General features: G+C 40.8%; 1 protein-coding gene across 4 annotated transcripts in view; it reads right to left on the bottom strand.

The window, feature by feature from the left end:
• The window catches only part of LOC117331450 (gelsolin-like protein 2), a 30,212-nt gene that overhangs the window by 1,203 nt on the left and 13,170 nt on the right, over positions 1 to 15,839 (bottom strand). For all 4 annotated transcript variants that reach the window (XM_033890170.1, XM_033890172.1, XM_033890171.1 and 1 more), the window contains 9 exons: positions 15,299 to 15,373; positions 14,345 to 14,416; positions 9,947 to 10,074; positions 7,975 to 8,083; positions 4,404 to 4,511; positions 2,905 to 2,991; positions 1,820 to 1,923; positions 1,547 to 1,625; positions 980 to 1,075 (listed from right to left, as the gene is read on the bottom strand). In XM_033890170.1, the coding sequence (XP_033746061.1) occupies positions 980 to 1,075; positions 1,547 to 1,625; positions 1,820 to 1,923; positions 2,905 to 2,991; positions 4,404 to 4,511; positions 7,975 to 8,083; positions 9,947 to 10,074; positions 14,345 to 14,416; positions 15,299 to 15,373 (858 nt within the window). The remainder of the gene's footprint in view (positions 1 to 979; positions 1,076 to 1,546; positions 1,626 to 1,819; positions 1,924 to 2,904; positions 2,992 to 4,403; positions 4,512 to 7,974; positions 8,084 to 9,946; positions 10,075 to 14,344; positions 14,417 to 15,298; positions 15,374 to 15,839) is intronic.

The following is a 15,839-nucleotide window of genomic DNA, read 5'->3' as shown; positions in this document are numbered from 1 at the left end:
AAAATTAATAATTATCCTAAAAAACAACATTGGTTTTTTTGTGTTTTTTTTTTTTTACATAAAAGGCCATAAAAGATCAACACAACAATATATGTATATAGTAATATAATTGGTCATGTAGTTATGGTGGCAATACAGTAATTTACTTATGTCTTGATAAAGGGACAGACTATGGCGCGGAAAGGATGTCATAATTAAATATTTTTGCCAAAGCCTATAGGCAAAAATATTTAATTATGACATCCTTCCCGTGCCATAACAGACTGCCTAAAAATTTTTATTTTCTGTACTATCGTAATTACTATATATATATGACTAATAATCAATACGATACATTTAGACATATAAGTGATATCACGCTTCCACTTAGACATTTAAGTAATATCACCTTCTACTTAGACATTTAAGTGATATCACCCTTCAACTAAGAAATTCAAGTGATATCACTCTTCCATTTAGACATTAAAGTGATTTCACCCTTCTACTTAGACATTTAAGTGATATCACCCTTCAACTTAGACATTTAAGTGAAATCACCCTTCAACTTAGACATTTAAGTGATATCACCCTTCCACTTAGACGTTTAAGTGATATCACCCTTCCACTAAGCCATTTAAGTGATATCACCCTTCAACTTAATCATTTTAGTGAAATCACGCTTCAACTTAGACATTTAAGTGATATCACGCTTCAACTTAGACATTTAAGTGATATCACGCTCTCAACTTAGACGTTTAAGTGATATCACGCTTCCATTTAGACATTAAAGTGATATCACCCTTCAACTTAGACATTAAAGTGATATCACCCTTTAACTTAGACGTTTAAGTTATATCACCCTTCCACTTAGACATTTAAGTGATATCACGCTTCAACTTAGACATTTAAGTGATATCACCCTTCCATTTAGACATTTAAGTGATATTAAAAATGGGAACAAAACAGTAAAATGGCGCCCCATCCTGATCAATGTACTTACATGTGCGTACGTCATGGCGTTCTTCTTTTCGTCGTTAGTACTTTGTTTGCCAATCCAAACAAACAGGTTATCGGAGGTATCGTATATGAAAACGTCCTGTACAAATAAAGGGAGAGTCATTGTGATAAAAATCTTAACGTTTGGAAGAACCTAGAGAAAACAAAAGTGAGGCTGTAATTACGTAATTTGTGTTTTTGTCGTTGTAATGTTACAAAATGTAAGGGAAACAATAACTTACACTATAATGAATACTAACTACAAAATGTAAGGGAAACAATAACTTACATTATAATGAATACTAACTACAATATGACATAGAAACAATAACTTACATTATAATGAATACTTACTACAATATGACATAGAAACAATAACTTACATTGTAATGACTACTAACTACAATATGTAGGGGGAACAATAACTTACATTATAATGACTACTAACTACAATATGTAGGGGGAACAATAACTTACATTGTAATGAATACTAACTACAAAATGTAGTGGAAACAATAACTTACATTATAATGACTACTAACTACAATATGACAGAGAAACAATAACTTACATTGGTATCAAAATCGCCCCTGTCGACACGACCAGATTTCTCCAGCTTCATGTTCATCTTCCCAGAGGCGTCTGACACTCTATAATAAAACATGATTACAGTATTGGTAAATCTTATTTGGATAGTGTATTGGAACACCAAGACAGATCTTGATACCTTTGTATAGATTGATTGTTATTGATACAACAAAGATATTAAGTAAAAAGTAACCTTGAGGTATAATGTGATATTCTCTCGTCAGTAAATTTTTACAGCGACCACAACATAAAGTACCTGAACAGTTTTTTCTCTTCCCTCTGAGATTGTTGAATGGTTGATTGTGAGAAGTCCTCCTCTTCCTCTTCTTTATCAATACCCAATTTGCTTGAGAACTCGTCCTAAAAATTATGAAATAAATACTTCAATAAAACTTGCATCATTTTTGCGTCGCCTTGAAAAGGTTGCATATATATATACGGCGGCGGCGGCGGCGGCGTCCACACAATGGTTTCCGTGCAATAACTTGAATTCCCTCTGGCCAATCAAAATCAAACTTCATACTGTGCTTTCTTACCGAACGTACATGGTTGGGATTGCTTTTCAGGTTCAAAGGTCAAAGGTAAGGTCACTACATGTTTCTATCAATAGGAAATTGGTTTCCATGCAATAACTCGAGCTACCTTCGGCCAATCAAACTCAAACTTCACACAGTGCTTCCTTACCAAAATTGCTTCCTTATGACTGCTTTTTAGGTTCGAATGTTAAAGGTCCTTGCTACTATAAATAGAAAATATGTTTCCTTGTGATAAGTTGAGATCCCTTGGGCCAATCAAACTCAAACTTGATACATTGCTTTCTTATAGGAAGTGCTTGCTTGTTTTAAAATTCAAATCCTAGCTTGCAGCGGAGGCCACAAATCCACTTTTGTGGAATTCTTGTTGATACCATAGATTATTGGTCTGTGCACTCGAATCGTGTCTCTCATTATTTTACAGATAACACTGTTATCGCGTCAGTGCTGTTATCGCGTCAGTGCTGTTACTGAGTCAGTGCTGTTACCGAGTCAGTGCTACCGAGTCAGTGCTGTTACCGAGTCAGTGCTGTTACCGAGTCAGTGCTGTTACCGAGTCAGTGCTGTTACCGAGTCAGTGCTGTTACCGAGTCAGTGCTGTAATTGAGTTAGTTCTGTTATCTTCGAGTCAGAAAACTTGTTTATGTTTCCATTCTAATTATAGATTTATCCAAATGTAAATATATGCAATTTAAAAATATAGAGTCGATATTTTCTATCAAAATGTCCATTATAAACATTGAAATTAAAAGTTTCAGTTTGTAATATGTCATTATTACAGTTATAGTACTTGAGATATTTAACTTACGCCCTCTTTAACATCCTCTTCTTCCAGGACTTCCGACTTAGCCTTTCCGCAGCGCACTCCTTTAAGTTCTACTAAGTATTGAGCAGCCTAGAAAGGCGAACAATAAAATAGACAGCTGAAATATCCGACAACCAAGTTGTCATTTATTCACACGTGATCAAGGAACATACCACATAACTTCACACCTTATACGAAATCAAATTAAGATGGTTTCAATATAGAATAATACACAGGATTATAAGTACAAACAAATATCTACATATGATAAACCTAAAGGACTCTCCATTATGTACTTTTTGTAACCGTCATACAGAAACTATAGTCCACATTTTTTGGGAATGCAGACTAGTAGCAATCTTCTGGGAAGATTTCAAAGTATGGCTATATGATAATACTTTAACTAATTTACAATTACATGTTACTGATGTAATCTTGGGAAAGTTACATAAAGATCAAGAAGTCAAATATCTCAATACGTTAGTATTAATAGCAAAATTCCATATTTATAAACAAAAAATTAAAAATTGTCTCCCCTGTATTAATGGATTCATAAAAGAACTAGATTTGTATCTAAAAACAGAGGAGGTAATTTACAAAAACAACATGGAGTATGATAGTTTTGTGAAAAAATGGTCTATATAAGTGAATAATTTTTCAGATCTTCTTCACACATATCATAACATGTACTTAAAAGTAAGTCAAAAGTTTTTCTTTTTTTTATACCTTTAAACACAATATATTAAAATGAGAGAAAGCGTGAGTGGAAGGTTGTTTGTTTGTTTGTCTCTGTATTCCAAAAAAAACCAACCAATCCTTTTTTTTTTTTTTATTCATCACTTAATACATATTGTACATCTTACTGCTGTAATGATATGTCTGTATTCATTATACCATGTAATATATGTACCTGTAAAAAAAAAATATATTTATCTTAGAAGAGGGACATCTTTTATTGATCCAGAGGTTTCTAGTTATCAGTATCTACCAGTGTTACAGGTGCTTTATTGAGTGACAGTCCTTATTGACAGCCCTTATTGACAGCCCTTATTGACATCCCTTATTGAGAGCCCTTATTGACATCCCTTATTGACAGCCCCTATTGACAGCCCTTAGTGACATCCCTTATTGACATCCCTTATTGACATCCCTTATTGAGAGCCCTTATTGACATCCCTTATTGACGGCTCTTATTGACAGCCCCTATTGACAGCCCTTATTGACATCCCTTATTGACAGCCCTTATTGACATCCCTTATTGGCATCCCTTATTGACAGCCCTTATTGACATCCCTTATTGAGAGTCCTTACTGAGAGCCCTTATTGACGGCCCTTATTGACAGCCCTTATTGACATCCCTTATTGACAGCCCCTATTGACAGCCCTTATGATCTAGTATTCCGTAACGTTTTATGAACGAAGTCGCTAGCGTTACGTCATGAAGTAATCACCAATATCAAAAACATTATTATCCTTACATTTATAACCTTTATAATCCCTACCTTCAACTTCTCGTCTTTGTTTGCTCCTTTGCCGTTCCATTGATAAATCATCTTTCCTAGGTCAAGGATGTAAACATCTCCAGAATCGAGTTTCTTACCTCGGGGGATCTGTTAATAATAATATTCACAGTAATTTGTAATGACGGATGAATGGTCTCTAGTGTACGACCACCACATGTCATGACTCACACAAATACACTTTAATATATTTTATTTTTCATCAAAGTATCAAGAGTTAAGCTATCCCATCAGACCATCAAAAACAAAATTGACAGAAAGCTCTATGAACCCCAACAAGGGAAAAGACCTCTATCAACCCCACTTCGAAGAAAGAATGACCTTTGTGAATCTCAACCTGGCAAAGGAAGACCTCCGTGAACTCCTTCCCCGGGAAAGAAAGACCGCGGTGAACTCCTTCCCCGGGAAAGGAAGACCTCCGTGAACTCCTTCCCTGGGAAAGGAAGACCTCCGTGAACTCCTTCCCCGGGAAAGGAAGACCTCCGTGAACTCCTTCCCTTGGAAAGGAAGACCTCCGTGAACTCCCTCCCCAGGAAAGGAAGACCTCCGTGAACTCCCTCCCCAGGAAAGAAAGACCTCCGTGAACTCCCTCCCCAGGAAAGGAAGACCTCCGTGAACTCCTTCCCTTGGAAAGGAAGACCTCCGTGAACTCCTTCCCTTGGAAAGGAAGACCTCCGTGAACTCCCTGCCCGGGAAAGAAAGACCTCCGTGAAGTCCTTCCGTGGGAAAGAAAGACCTCCGTGAACTCCTTCCCCGGGAAAGAAAGACCTCCGTGAACTCCTTCCCCGGGAAAGGAAGACCTCCGTGAACTCCTTCCGTGGGAAAGAAAGACCTCCGTGAACTTCTTCCCCTAGAAAGGAAGACCTCCGTGAAGTCCTTCCCTGGGAAAGGAAGACCTCTGTGAACTCCCTCCCCGGGAAAGGAAGACCTCTGTGAACTCCTTCCCTGGGAAAGGAAGACCTCCGTGAACTCCCTCCCTGGGAAAGGAAGACCTCCGTGAACTCCTTCCCTGGGAAAGGAAGACCTCTGTGAACTCCTTCCCCGGGAAAGGAAGACCTCCGTGAACTCCCTCCCCGGGAAAGGAAGACCTCCGTGAAGTCCTTCCCTGGGAAAGGAAGACCTCCGTGAAGTCCTTCCCCGGGAAAGGAAGACCTCCGTGAACTCCCTCCCCGGGAAAGGAAGACCTCCGTGAAGTCCTTCCCTGGGAAAGGAAGACCTCCGTGAACTCCCTCCCCAGGAAAGAAAGACCTCCGTGAACTCCCTCCCTGGGAAAGGAAGACCTCCGTGAACTCCCTCCCCAGGAAAGGAAGACCTCCGTGATCTCCTTCCCCGGGAAAGGAAGACCTCCGTGAACTCCTTCCCTGGGAAAGGAAGACCTCCGTGAACTTCTTCCCCGGGAAAGGAAGACCTCCTTGAACTTCCTCCCCGGGAAAGGAAGACCTCCGTGAAGTCCTTCCCTGGGAAAGGAAGACCTCCGTGAAGTCCTTCCCCGGGAAAGGAAGACCTCCGTGAACTCCCTCCCCGGGAAAGGAAGACCTCCGTGAAGTCCTTCCCTGGGAAAGGAAGACCTCCGTGAACTCCCTCCCCAGGAAAGAAAGACCTCCGTGAACTCCCTCCCTGGGAAAGGAAGACCTCCGTGAACTCCCTCCCCAGGAAAGGAAGACCTCCGTGATCTCCTTCCCCGGGAAAGGAAGACCTCCGTGAACTCCTTCCCTGGGAAAGGAAGACCTCCGTGAACTCCTTCCCTGGGAAAGGAAGACCTCCGTGAACTTCTTCCCCGGGAAAGGAAGTCCTCCGTGAACTCCCTCCCCAGGAAAGGAAGACCTCCGTGAACTCCCTCTCCGGGAAAGGAAGACCTCCGTGAACTCCTTCCCTGGGAAAGGAAGACCTCCGTGAACTCCCTCCCCAGGAAAGGAAGACCTCCGTGAACTCCCTCCCCGGGAAAGGAAGACCTCCGTGAACTCCTTCCCTGGGAAAGGAAGACCTCCGTGAACTCCCTCCCCGGGAAAGGAAGACCTCCGTGAACTTCTTCCCTGGGAAAGGAAGACCTCCGTGAACTCCCTCCCCGGGAAAGGAAGACCTCCGTGAACTCCCTCCCCGGGAAAGGAAGACCTCCGTGAACTCCTTCCCCGGGAAAGGAAGACCTCCGTGAACTCCTTCCCTTGGAAAGGAAGACCTCCGTGAACTCCCTCCCCGGGAAAGGAAGACCTCCGTGAACTCCTTCCCTGGGAAAGGAAGACCTCCGTGAACTCCCTCCCCCGGGAAAGGAAGACCTCCGTGAACTCCTTCCCTGGGAAAGGAAGACCTCCGTGAACTCCTTCCCTGGGAAAGGAAGACCTCCGTGAACTCCCTCCCTGGGAAAGGAAGACCTCCGTGAACTCCCTCCCCGGGAAAGGAAGACCTCCGTGAAGTCCTTCCCTGGGAAAGGAAGACCTCTGTGAACTCCCTCCCCGGGAAAAGAAGACCTCTATGAACCCCCAGGAAAGAAAAATCTCTTTGAGCCCACAGGAAAGAAAAATCTCTATGAACCCCAATCAAGAAAAACACAGAAAGACGTCTGTAAACCCTACTTCAAGATATAAAAACCTCTCTTAACCCAACCCCGGATATAACGACCTGTGTTAACCCAACCTCGAGATATAAAGACATGTGTTAACCCCACTCCGAGATATACAGACTTGTGTTAACCCCACCCCGAGATATACAGACTTGTGTTGACCACACCCCGAGATATACAGACTTTTGTTAACCCCACCCCGAGATAAACAGACTTGTGTTAACCCCACCCCGAGATATAAAGACCTCTGTTGACCCCAACCCGAGATATAAAGACCTGTGTTAACCCCATCCGAGATATAAAGACCTCTGTTAACCAAACCCCGAGATATAAAGATCTGTTGACCCCACCCAGAGATATAAAGACTTGTGTTAACCCCACCCCGAGATATAAAGATCTGTTAACCCCACCCCAAGATATAAAGACCTATGTTTACCCCAACCCAAGATATAAAGACCTCTGTTAACCAAACCCCGAGATATACAGACTAATGTGTTAACCCCACCCCGAGATATAAAGATCTGTTAACCCCACCCTGAGATATAAAGACCTATGTTTACCCCACCCCGAGATATAAAAACCTCTGTTAACTCAACCCCGAGATATAAAGACCTATTTTAACCCAACCCTGAGATATAAAGACATGTGTTAACCACGCCCCGAGATAGACCTCTGTTAACCACATCCCGAGATCGACCTTTGTTAACCACACCCCGAGATATAAAGACCTCTGTTTACCACACCCCGAGATAGACCTCTGTTAACCACACCCCGAGATATAAAGACCTCTATTTACCACACCCCGAGATAGACCTCTGTTAACCACACCCCGAGATATAAAGACCTCTATTTACCACGCCCCGAGATATAAAGACCTCTATTTACCACGCCCCGAGATAGACCTCTGTTAACCACGTCCCGAGATATAAAGACCTCTGTTTACCACGCCCCGAGATAGACCTCTGTTAACCACGCATAAAACACTATAATACTTACCTGGGTGACTACAACCTTATGCCTGTCTCCACAGAAATGGAGCAATCTGGGCTTGTACTCTTCCGGTTTGACGTTTCGGAATCCGGAATCTGCTCCACCACGGAGGTATCTGGAAAGAAAATAACGTTTTAAAAATATTGAAATGGCTGAGCAAGATGTTTAAGAGATTAACCAAGTTCTGCCATGTTAAATGTTTTTAAAATTTAGGGAGTTACTGCTGTAAGATTCATACGAAACAGTGTTAAATGTGTAGAGATAAAATTAATTTTCTAGACAGATTACACTATAAAACACATAGAGATGAATATTACAGAGATATATTTAAGTAATTGAAACTCCGGCGATGGGTGGTCGGTTGGCACAGTGGTAAAACACTGTGTCATCACTACGACACATTTGTATATAACTTTAGGGATTTCTCCGAAAGTGAAATTAGTGTTAAATCCCCCGCGTTGATTACTACTACAAAATCAGAAGACTATACTAGAAGTAAGATATATTCTGCACAAACCTTGAAGTAAATTATACAGAATCACGATTTAGTGTTATAGATTCAGAACATTTTGCCTCTATTATAAATTGCCTGTTCGCAGCTTTAAATTATACATGTAGGTGACCTTTAACTTCCACTATACAGAAAACGTTCACAGCCTTTACACTGTATAGATATGTGACCTTTAACCTCTATTATACAGTAAGCGTTCACAGCCTTTACATTATATAGATATGTGACCTTTGACCTCTATTATACAGTATGCATTCACAGCCTTTACATTATATAGATATGTGACCTTTGACCTCTATTATACAGTACGCATTCACAGCCTTTACATTATATACACATGTAGATACGTGACCTTTAACCTCTATTATACAGTACGCGTTCAGCCTTTACATTATATAGATATGTGACCTTTGACCTCTATTATACAGTACGCATTCACAGCCTTTACATTATATACACATGTAGATACCTGACCTTTAACCTCTATTATACAGTAAGCGTTCACAGCCTTTACATTATATAGATATGTGACCTTTAACCTCTATTATACAGTAAGCGTTCACAGCCTTTACATTATATACACATGTAGATACGTGACCTTTAACCTCTATTATACAGTAAGCGTTTACAGCCTTTACATTATATAGATACGTGACCTTTAACCTCTATTATACAGTAAGCGTTCACAGCCTTTACATTATATAGATACGTGACCTTTAACCTCTATTATACAGTAAGCGTTCACAGCCTTTACATTATATAGATATGTGACCTTTAACCTCTATTATACAGTAAGCGTTCACAGCCTTTACATTATATACACATGTAGATACGTGACCTTTAACCTCTATTATACAGTAAGCGTTCACAGCCTTTACATTATATAGATATGTGACCTTTAACCTCTATTATACAGTAAGCGTTCACAGCCTTTACATTATATAGATATGTGACCTTTAACCTCTATTATACAGTAAGCGTTCACAGCCTTTACATTATATAGATATGTGACCTTTAACTTCTATTATACAGTAAGCGTTCACAGCCTTTACATTATATACACATGTAGATACGTGACCTTTAACCTCTATTATACAGTAAGCGTTCACAGCCTTTACATTATATACACATGTAGATACGTGACCTTTAACCTCTATTATACAGTAAGCGTTCACAGCCTTTACATTATATAGATATGTGACCTTTAACCTCTATTATACAGTAAGCGTTCACAGCCTTTACATTATATACACATGTAGATACGTGACCTTTAACCTCTATTATTTATATACACATGTAGATACATGACCTTTGACCTCTATTATACAGAAGCGTTCACAGCCTATACATTATATAGATACGTGACCTTTAACCTGTATTACCTTTACATTAGTGTCCGGTTTTAACATTCCACATACGCGACATTTGTCTCCTAATTTTTCCAACTTGTTAAATACATATACTCACGTGATACTGTTGAAATACGATTTGAACAAGTCCGACTCGTGTCCTTGAACTTCTCGGTGTTGGATTGGTTTATCGTCCAGCAGTGTGTCTAACTCCACAGTCTTGTACGCTGCCGTCCCATACTCGTCCTGTTAGTGTCCAAGGTTAAATAAATGGAGCATACAAACTGTTTTTCCTAAAAAATACTTTATTTGTCGTTTGTCTAGTACATGCTCATTCTATCTTTTTATATTTTCAAAACCAAATAATAAATACAGCCTTTAGTGGTGTTAAAACAACAGAATGTACAACCTATTGCACAAGATAACATTTCTTCACTCTGACGAGATGGCCTGTCACACAAGGCAGTTCAATGTCACTCTGACGAGATGGCCTGTCATACAAGGCAGTACCACTTCACTCTGACGAGATGGCCTGTCATACAAGGCAGTGCCACTTCACTCTGACGAGATGGCCTGTCACACAAGGCAGTGCCACTTCACTCTGACGAGATGGCCTGTCATACATGGCAGTACCACTTCACTCTGACGAGATGGCCTGTCATACATGGCAGTGCCACTACACTCTGACGAGATGGCCTGTCACACAAGGCAGTACCACTTCACTCTGACGAGATGGCCTGTCATACATGGCAGTACCACTTCACTCTGACGAGATGGCCTGTCACACAAGGCAGTACCACTTCACTCTGACGAGATGGCCTGTCATACATGGCAGTACCACTTCACTCTGACGAGATGGCCTGCCACACAAGGCAGTACCACTTCACTCTGACAAGATGGCCTGTCACACAAGGCAGTACCACTTCACTGTGACGAGATGGCCTGTCACACAAGGCAGTGCCACTTCACTGTGACGAGATGGCCTGTCATAGAAGGCAGTGCCACTTCACTCTGACGAGATGGCCTGTCACACAAGGCAGTACCACTTCACTCTGACGAGATGGCCTGTCATACATGGCAGTGCCACTACACTCTGACGATATGGCCTGTCATACAAGGCAGTGCCACTTCACTCTGACGAGATGGCCTGTCACACAAGGCAGTACCACTTCACTGTGACGAGATGGCCTGTCACACAAGGCAGTACCACTTCACTCTGACGATATGGCCTGTCATACAAGGCAGTGCCACTTCACTCTGACGATATGGCCTGTCATACAAGGCAGTACCACTTCACTCTGACGAGATGGCCTGTCATACATGGCAGTGCCACTACACTCTGACGAGATGGCCTGTCACACAGGACAGTGCCACTTCACTCTAACAAGATGGCCTGTCACACAAGGCAGTACCACTTCACTCTGACGAGATGGCCTGTCACACAAGGCAGTACCACTTCACTCTGACGAGATGGCCTGTCATACATGGCAGTACCACTTCACTCTGATGAGATGGCCTGTCATACATGGCAGTACCACTTCACTCTGACGAGATGGACTGTCACACAAGGCAGTTCCACGTCACTGTGACGTGATGGCCTGTCACCCAAGGCAGTACCACGTCACTGTGACGTGTTGGCATGTCACCCAAGGCAGTACCACGTCACTGTGGCGTGATGGCCTGTCACCCAAGGCTTAAATTTAACTTAGCATACGAACTTAAAGATAAATTATTGAGAATAATCCATGGGTTTATGCTCAACTATAAAGTTCATAAAGTTAGTACTCAACTTTAAACTTTTGAAGAGAAGATGGCTTTGCAGATTAAATAATAGAAATATTTCTCACACACTTGCAATAAATACATAAAATTATCAGCAAATATATACCAAAACAAAGAGAAATTATCAAAAATACGAAAATTATAGCTCTCAATTTGACAATGTGATTTACCCTAATTTGCACGGCGGATGTTGTCGATGTACATTGTATGTCTGGTAGAGGAATACTTCTCTTAAACTGTACCCGGTTATATGTTCTGCAATAACTTACCTGTATTCTGTACCTACGTTCACTGCCGCCGCTTATTACGTATATATGTATATATCAGCGTGTTTTACCTGTGTTCTGTACCTACCCACACTACCAGTCATTAACTGTGTCAATATCAGCATGTTTTACCTGTGTTCTGTACCTACCCACATTACCAGGTATTAACTGTGTCAATATCAGCGTGTTTTACCTGTGTTCTGTACCTACCCACACTACCAGTCATTAACTGTGTCAATATCAGCGTTTTTTACCTGTGTTCTGTACCTACCCACATTACCAGGTATTAACTGTGTCAATATCAGCGTGTTTTACCTGTGTTCTGTACCTACCCAAACTACCAGTCATTAACTGTGTCAATATCAGCGTGTTTTACCTGTGTTCTGTACCTACCCACATTACCAGTCATTAACTGTGTCAATATCAGCGTGTTTTACCTGTGTTCTGTACCTACCCACACTACCAGGTATTAACCGTGTCAATATCAGCATGTTTTACCTGTGTTCTGTACCTACCCACATTACCAGGTATTAACTGTGTCAATATCAGCATGTTTTACCTGTGTTCTGTACCTACCCACACTACCAGTCATTAACTGTGTCAATATCAGCGTGTTTTACCTGTGTTCTGTACCTACCCACACTACCAGGTATATTAACCGTGTCAATATCAGTGTGTTTTACCTGTGTTCTGTACCTACCCACATTACCAGGTATTAACTGTGTCAATATCAGCATGTTTTACCTGTGTTCTGTACCTACCCACATTACCAGTCATTAACTGTGTCAATATCAGCGTGTTTTACCTGTGTTCTGTACCTACCCACACTACCAGTCATTAACTGTGTCAATATCAGCATGTTTTACCTGTGTTCTGTACCTACCCACATTACCAGTCATTAACTGTGTCAATATCAGTGTGTTTTACCTGTGTTCTGTACCTATACCCACACTACCAGTCATTAACTGTGTCAATATCAGCATGTTTTACCTGTGTTCTGTACCTACCCACATTACCAGTCATTAACTGTGTCAATATCAGCATGTTTTACCTGTGTCCTGTACCTACCCACATTACCAGTCATTAACTGTGTCAATATCAGCGTGTTTTACCTGTGTTCTGTACCTACCCACATTACCAGTCATTAACTGTGTCAATATCAGCATGTTTTACCTGTGTTCTGTACCTACCCACACTACCAGGTATTAACTGTGTCAATATCAGTGTGTTTTACCTGTGTTCTGTACCTACCCACATTACCAGGTATTAACCGTGTCAATATCAGTGTGTTTTACCTGTGTTCTGTACCTACCCACACTACCAGTCATTAACTGTGTCAATATCAGCGTTTTTTACCTGTGTTCTGTACCTACCCACACTACCAGGTATTAACTGTGTCAATATCAGTGTGTTTTACCTGTGTTCTGTACCTACCCACACTACCAGTCATTAACTGTGTCAATATCAGTGTGTTTTACCTGTGTTCTGTACCTACCCACACTACCAGTCATTAACTGTGTCAATATCAGTGTGTTTTACCTGTGTTCTGTACCTACCCACATTACCAGGTATTAACTGTGTCAATATCAGTGTGTTTTACCTGTGTTCTGTACCTACCCACATTACCAGGTATTAACCGTGTCAATATCAGCGTGTTTTACCTGTGTTCTGTACCTACCCACATTACCAGTCATTAACTGTGTCAATATCAGCGTTTTTTACCTGTGTTCTGTACCTACCCACACTACCAGTCATTAACTGTGTCAATATCAGCGTGTTTTACCTGTGTTCTGTACCTACCCACACTACCAGGTATTAACCGTGTCAATATCAGTGTGTTTTACCTGTGTTCTGTACCTACCCACATTACCAGGTATTAACTGTGTCAATATCAGCATGTTTTACCTGTGTTCTGTACCTACCCACATTACCAGTCATTAACTGTGTTAATATCAGCGTTTTTTACCTGTGTTCTGTACCTACCCACATTACCAGGTATTAACTGTGTCAATATCAGTGTGCTTTACCTGTGTTCTGTACCTACCCACATTACCAGTCATTAACTGTGTCAATATCAGCATGTTTTACCTGTGTTCTGTACCTACCCACACTACCAGTCATTAACTGTGTCAATATCAGCGTGTTTTACCTGTGTTCTGTACCTACCCTACATTACCAGTCATTAACTGTGTCAATATCAGCATGTTTTACCTGTGTTCTGTACCTACCTACATTACCAGTCATTAACTGTGTGTCAATATCTGTACCTACCTACATTACCAGTCACTAAATGTGTCAATATCTGTACCTACCTACATTACCAGCCATTAACTGTGTCAATATCAGTGTGTTTTACCTGTGTTCTGTACCTACCCACATTACCAGGTATTAACTGTGTCAATATCAGCGTGTTTTACCTGTGTTCTGTACCTACCCATATAGTGTGTGTCAATAGCAATGTGTCTTACCGCGGTACTGTATTTGCCAATCCAGAAATGAACATCAAAAAGCAATTCTTCTCCGCCGTCTTCTTTGAATGTCTGAAACAAAGATAATGTTTGGTTTATTTATCTATTGTAATGATTACAAAAATAAAGAAACAAAAAGCAAACAAACAGAAAATAAAACAAAGTAAAACGAAAAACCCAACGTAAGGAAAGCTAGAAATGAACATCATAAAGCAATTCTTCTCCGCCTTTTTTTGAATGTCTAAAACATAGAAAATAATTAGTTTATTTACCAATTGTATAGATTAATAAAAAAAAGTATTAAAAAGCCCATCGTAATGTAATGTAAGTTATCCGTTCCTGACGTTGAACTCTGGATTTGCTACATTCGCCTGCTTTTTAGGTTAATACGATGATTTGTCGCCATGAAAAAAGTAATATATCCTGAGGCACTACGTTTCTTTGTTGTAGTTTGAGAAACGTTTATGAATGTTTAGATTCTGGGGCGTGAATAATATCCATGTCAGAATGGGTCATAAAATATCTCATATCGTAAGGAAACAATGACGAACGTTTAAAATAGTCCTATCGTTCTTAGCTTGGGCGTAAAGTTTGGACAACAATACTCTAAACTATATATATTAAGCGGCGGACATGAAGTAAGTTGGCTCCTTTTTCGGTAGAAAGCACCGAACTATCTTTTTTGCTGAGATTTTCGTCGTCTGCCAACTTGAAGCACTAATTTGGGGTTGATATAATGTTAAAGTTAGGTCAGAGTCGACCGCTCAGAAAAACCCAGTCATTTATATTATAATTAATAATGTTCAATGTTTAGTCTTTGCCTATGACCTTGAATATCTGGTATCGTTAATGATCCGAAAAGGTCATCCTTCTTCCTGACAACTTTGGACTGTGTCGATTTCACGGACCAATAAGTATATGGATACTGATTTAGACTGGTTCTAGGGTACTTACATTGAGTATTATATAGGAATCACCATCGTAGAACTTTCCATATTCCTCTTTTGGCCAGTGGGTAACCTTGAATTTCTGTAAACAAAATATCTAAATTTGAAGCGCGCTAAATCTTTTTGCTATCCTTTTCACTACTTCAAATTATGACTGTTCAGTAATGATAATAAAATTATGAAAAAAATCGAAAGGAAAAACAATATCAGATAAATCAATATTTTCTGCACTGACTACAAACGCGTGTAGAACCTGATTGGTGTGTACTAGAGCTCCACCTACCACGATCCTGACTACAAACGCGTGCAGAACCTGATTGGTGTGTACTAGAGCTCCACCTACCATGATCCTGACTACAAACGCGTGTAGAACCTGATTGGTGTGTACTAGAGCTCCACCTACCACGATCCTGACTACAAACGCGTGTAGAACCTGATTGGTGTGTACTAGAGCTCCACCTACCACGATCCTGACTACAAACGCGTGCAGAACCTGATTGGTGTGTACTAGAGCTCCACCTACCACGATCCTGACTACAAACGCGTGT

Source organism: Pecten maximus, chromosome 7 (assembly GCF_902652985.1).
Source record: "Pecten maximus chromosome 7, xPecMax1.1, whole genome shotgun sequence".
NCBI classification, from domain to species: domain Eukaryota; kingdom Metazoa; phylum Mollusca; class Bivalvia; order Pectinida; family Pectinidae; genus Pecten; species Pecten maximus.
The sequence above is the reverse complement of the archived record's forward strand: the minus strand, read 5'-3'. Positions and strand labels throughout refer to the sequence as shown.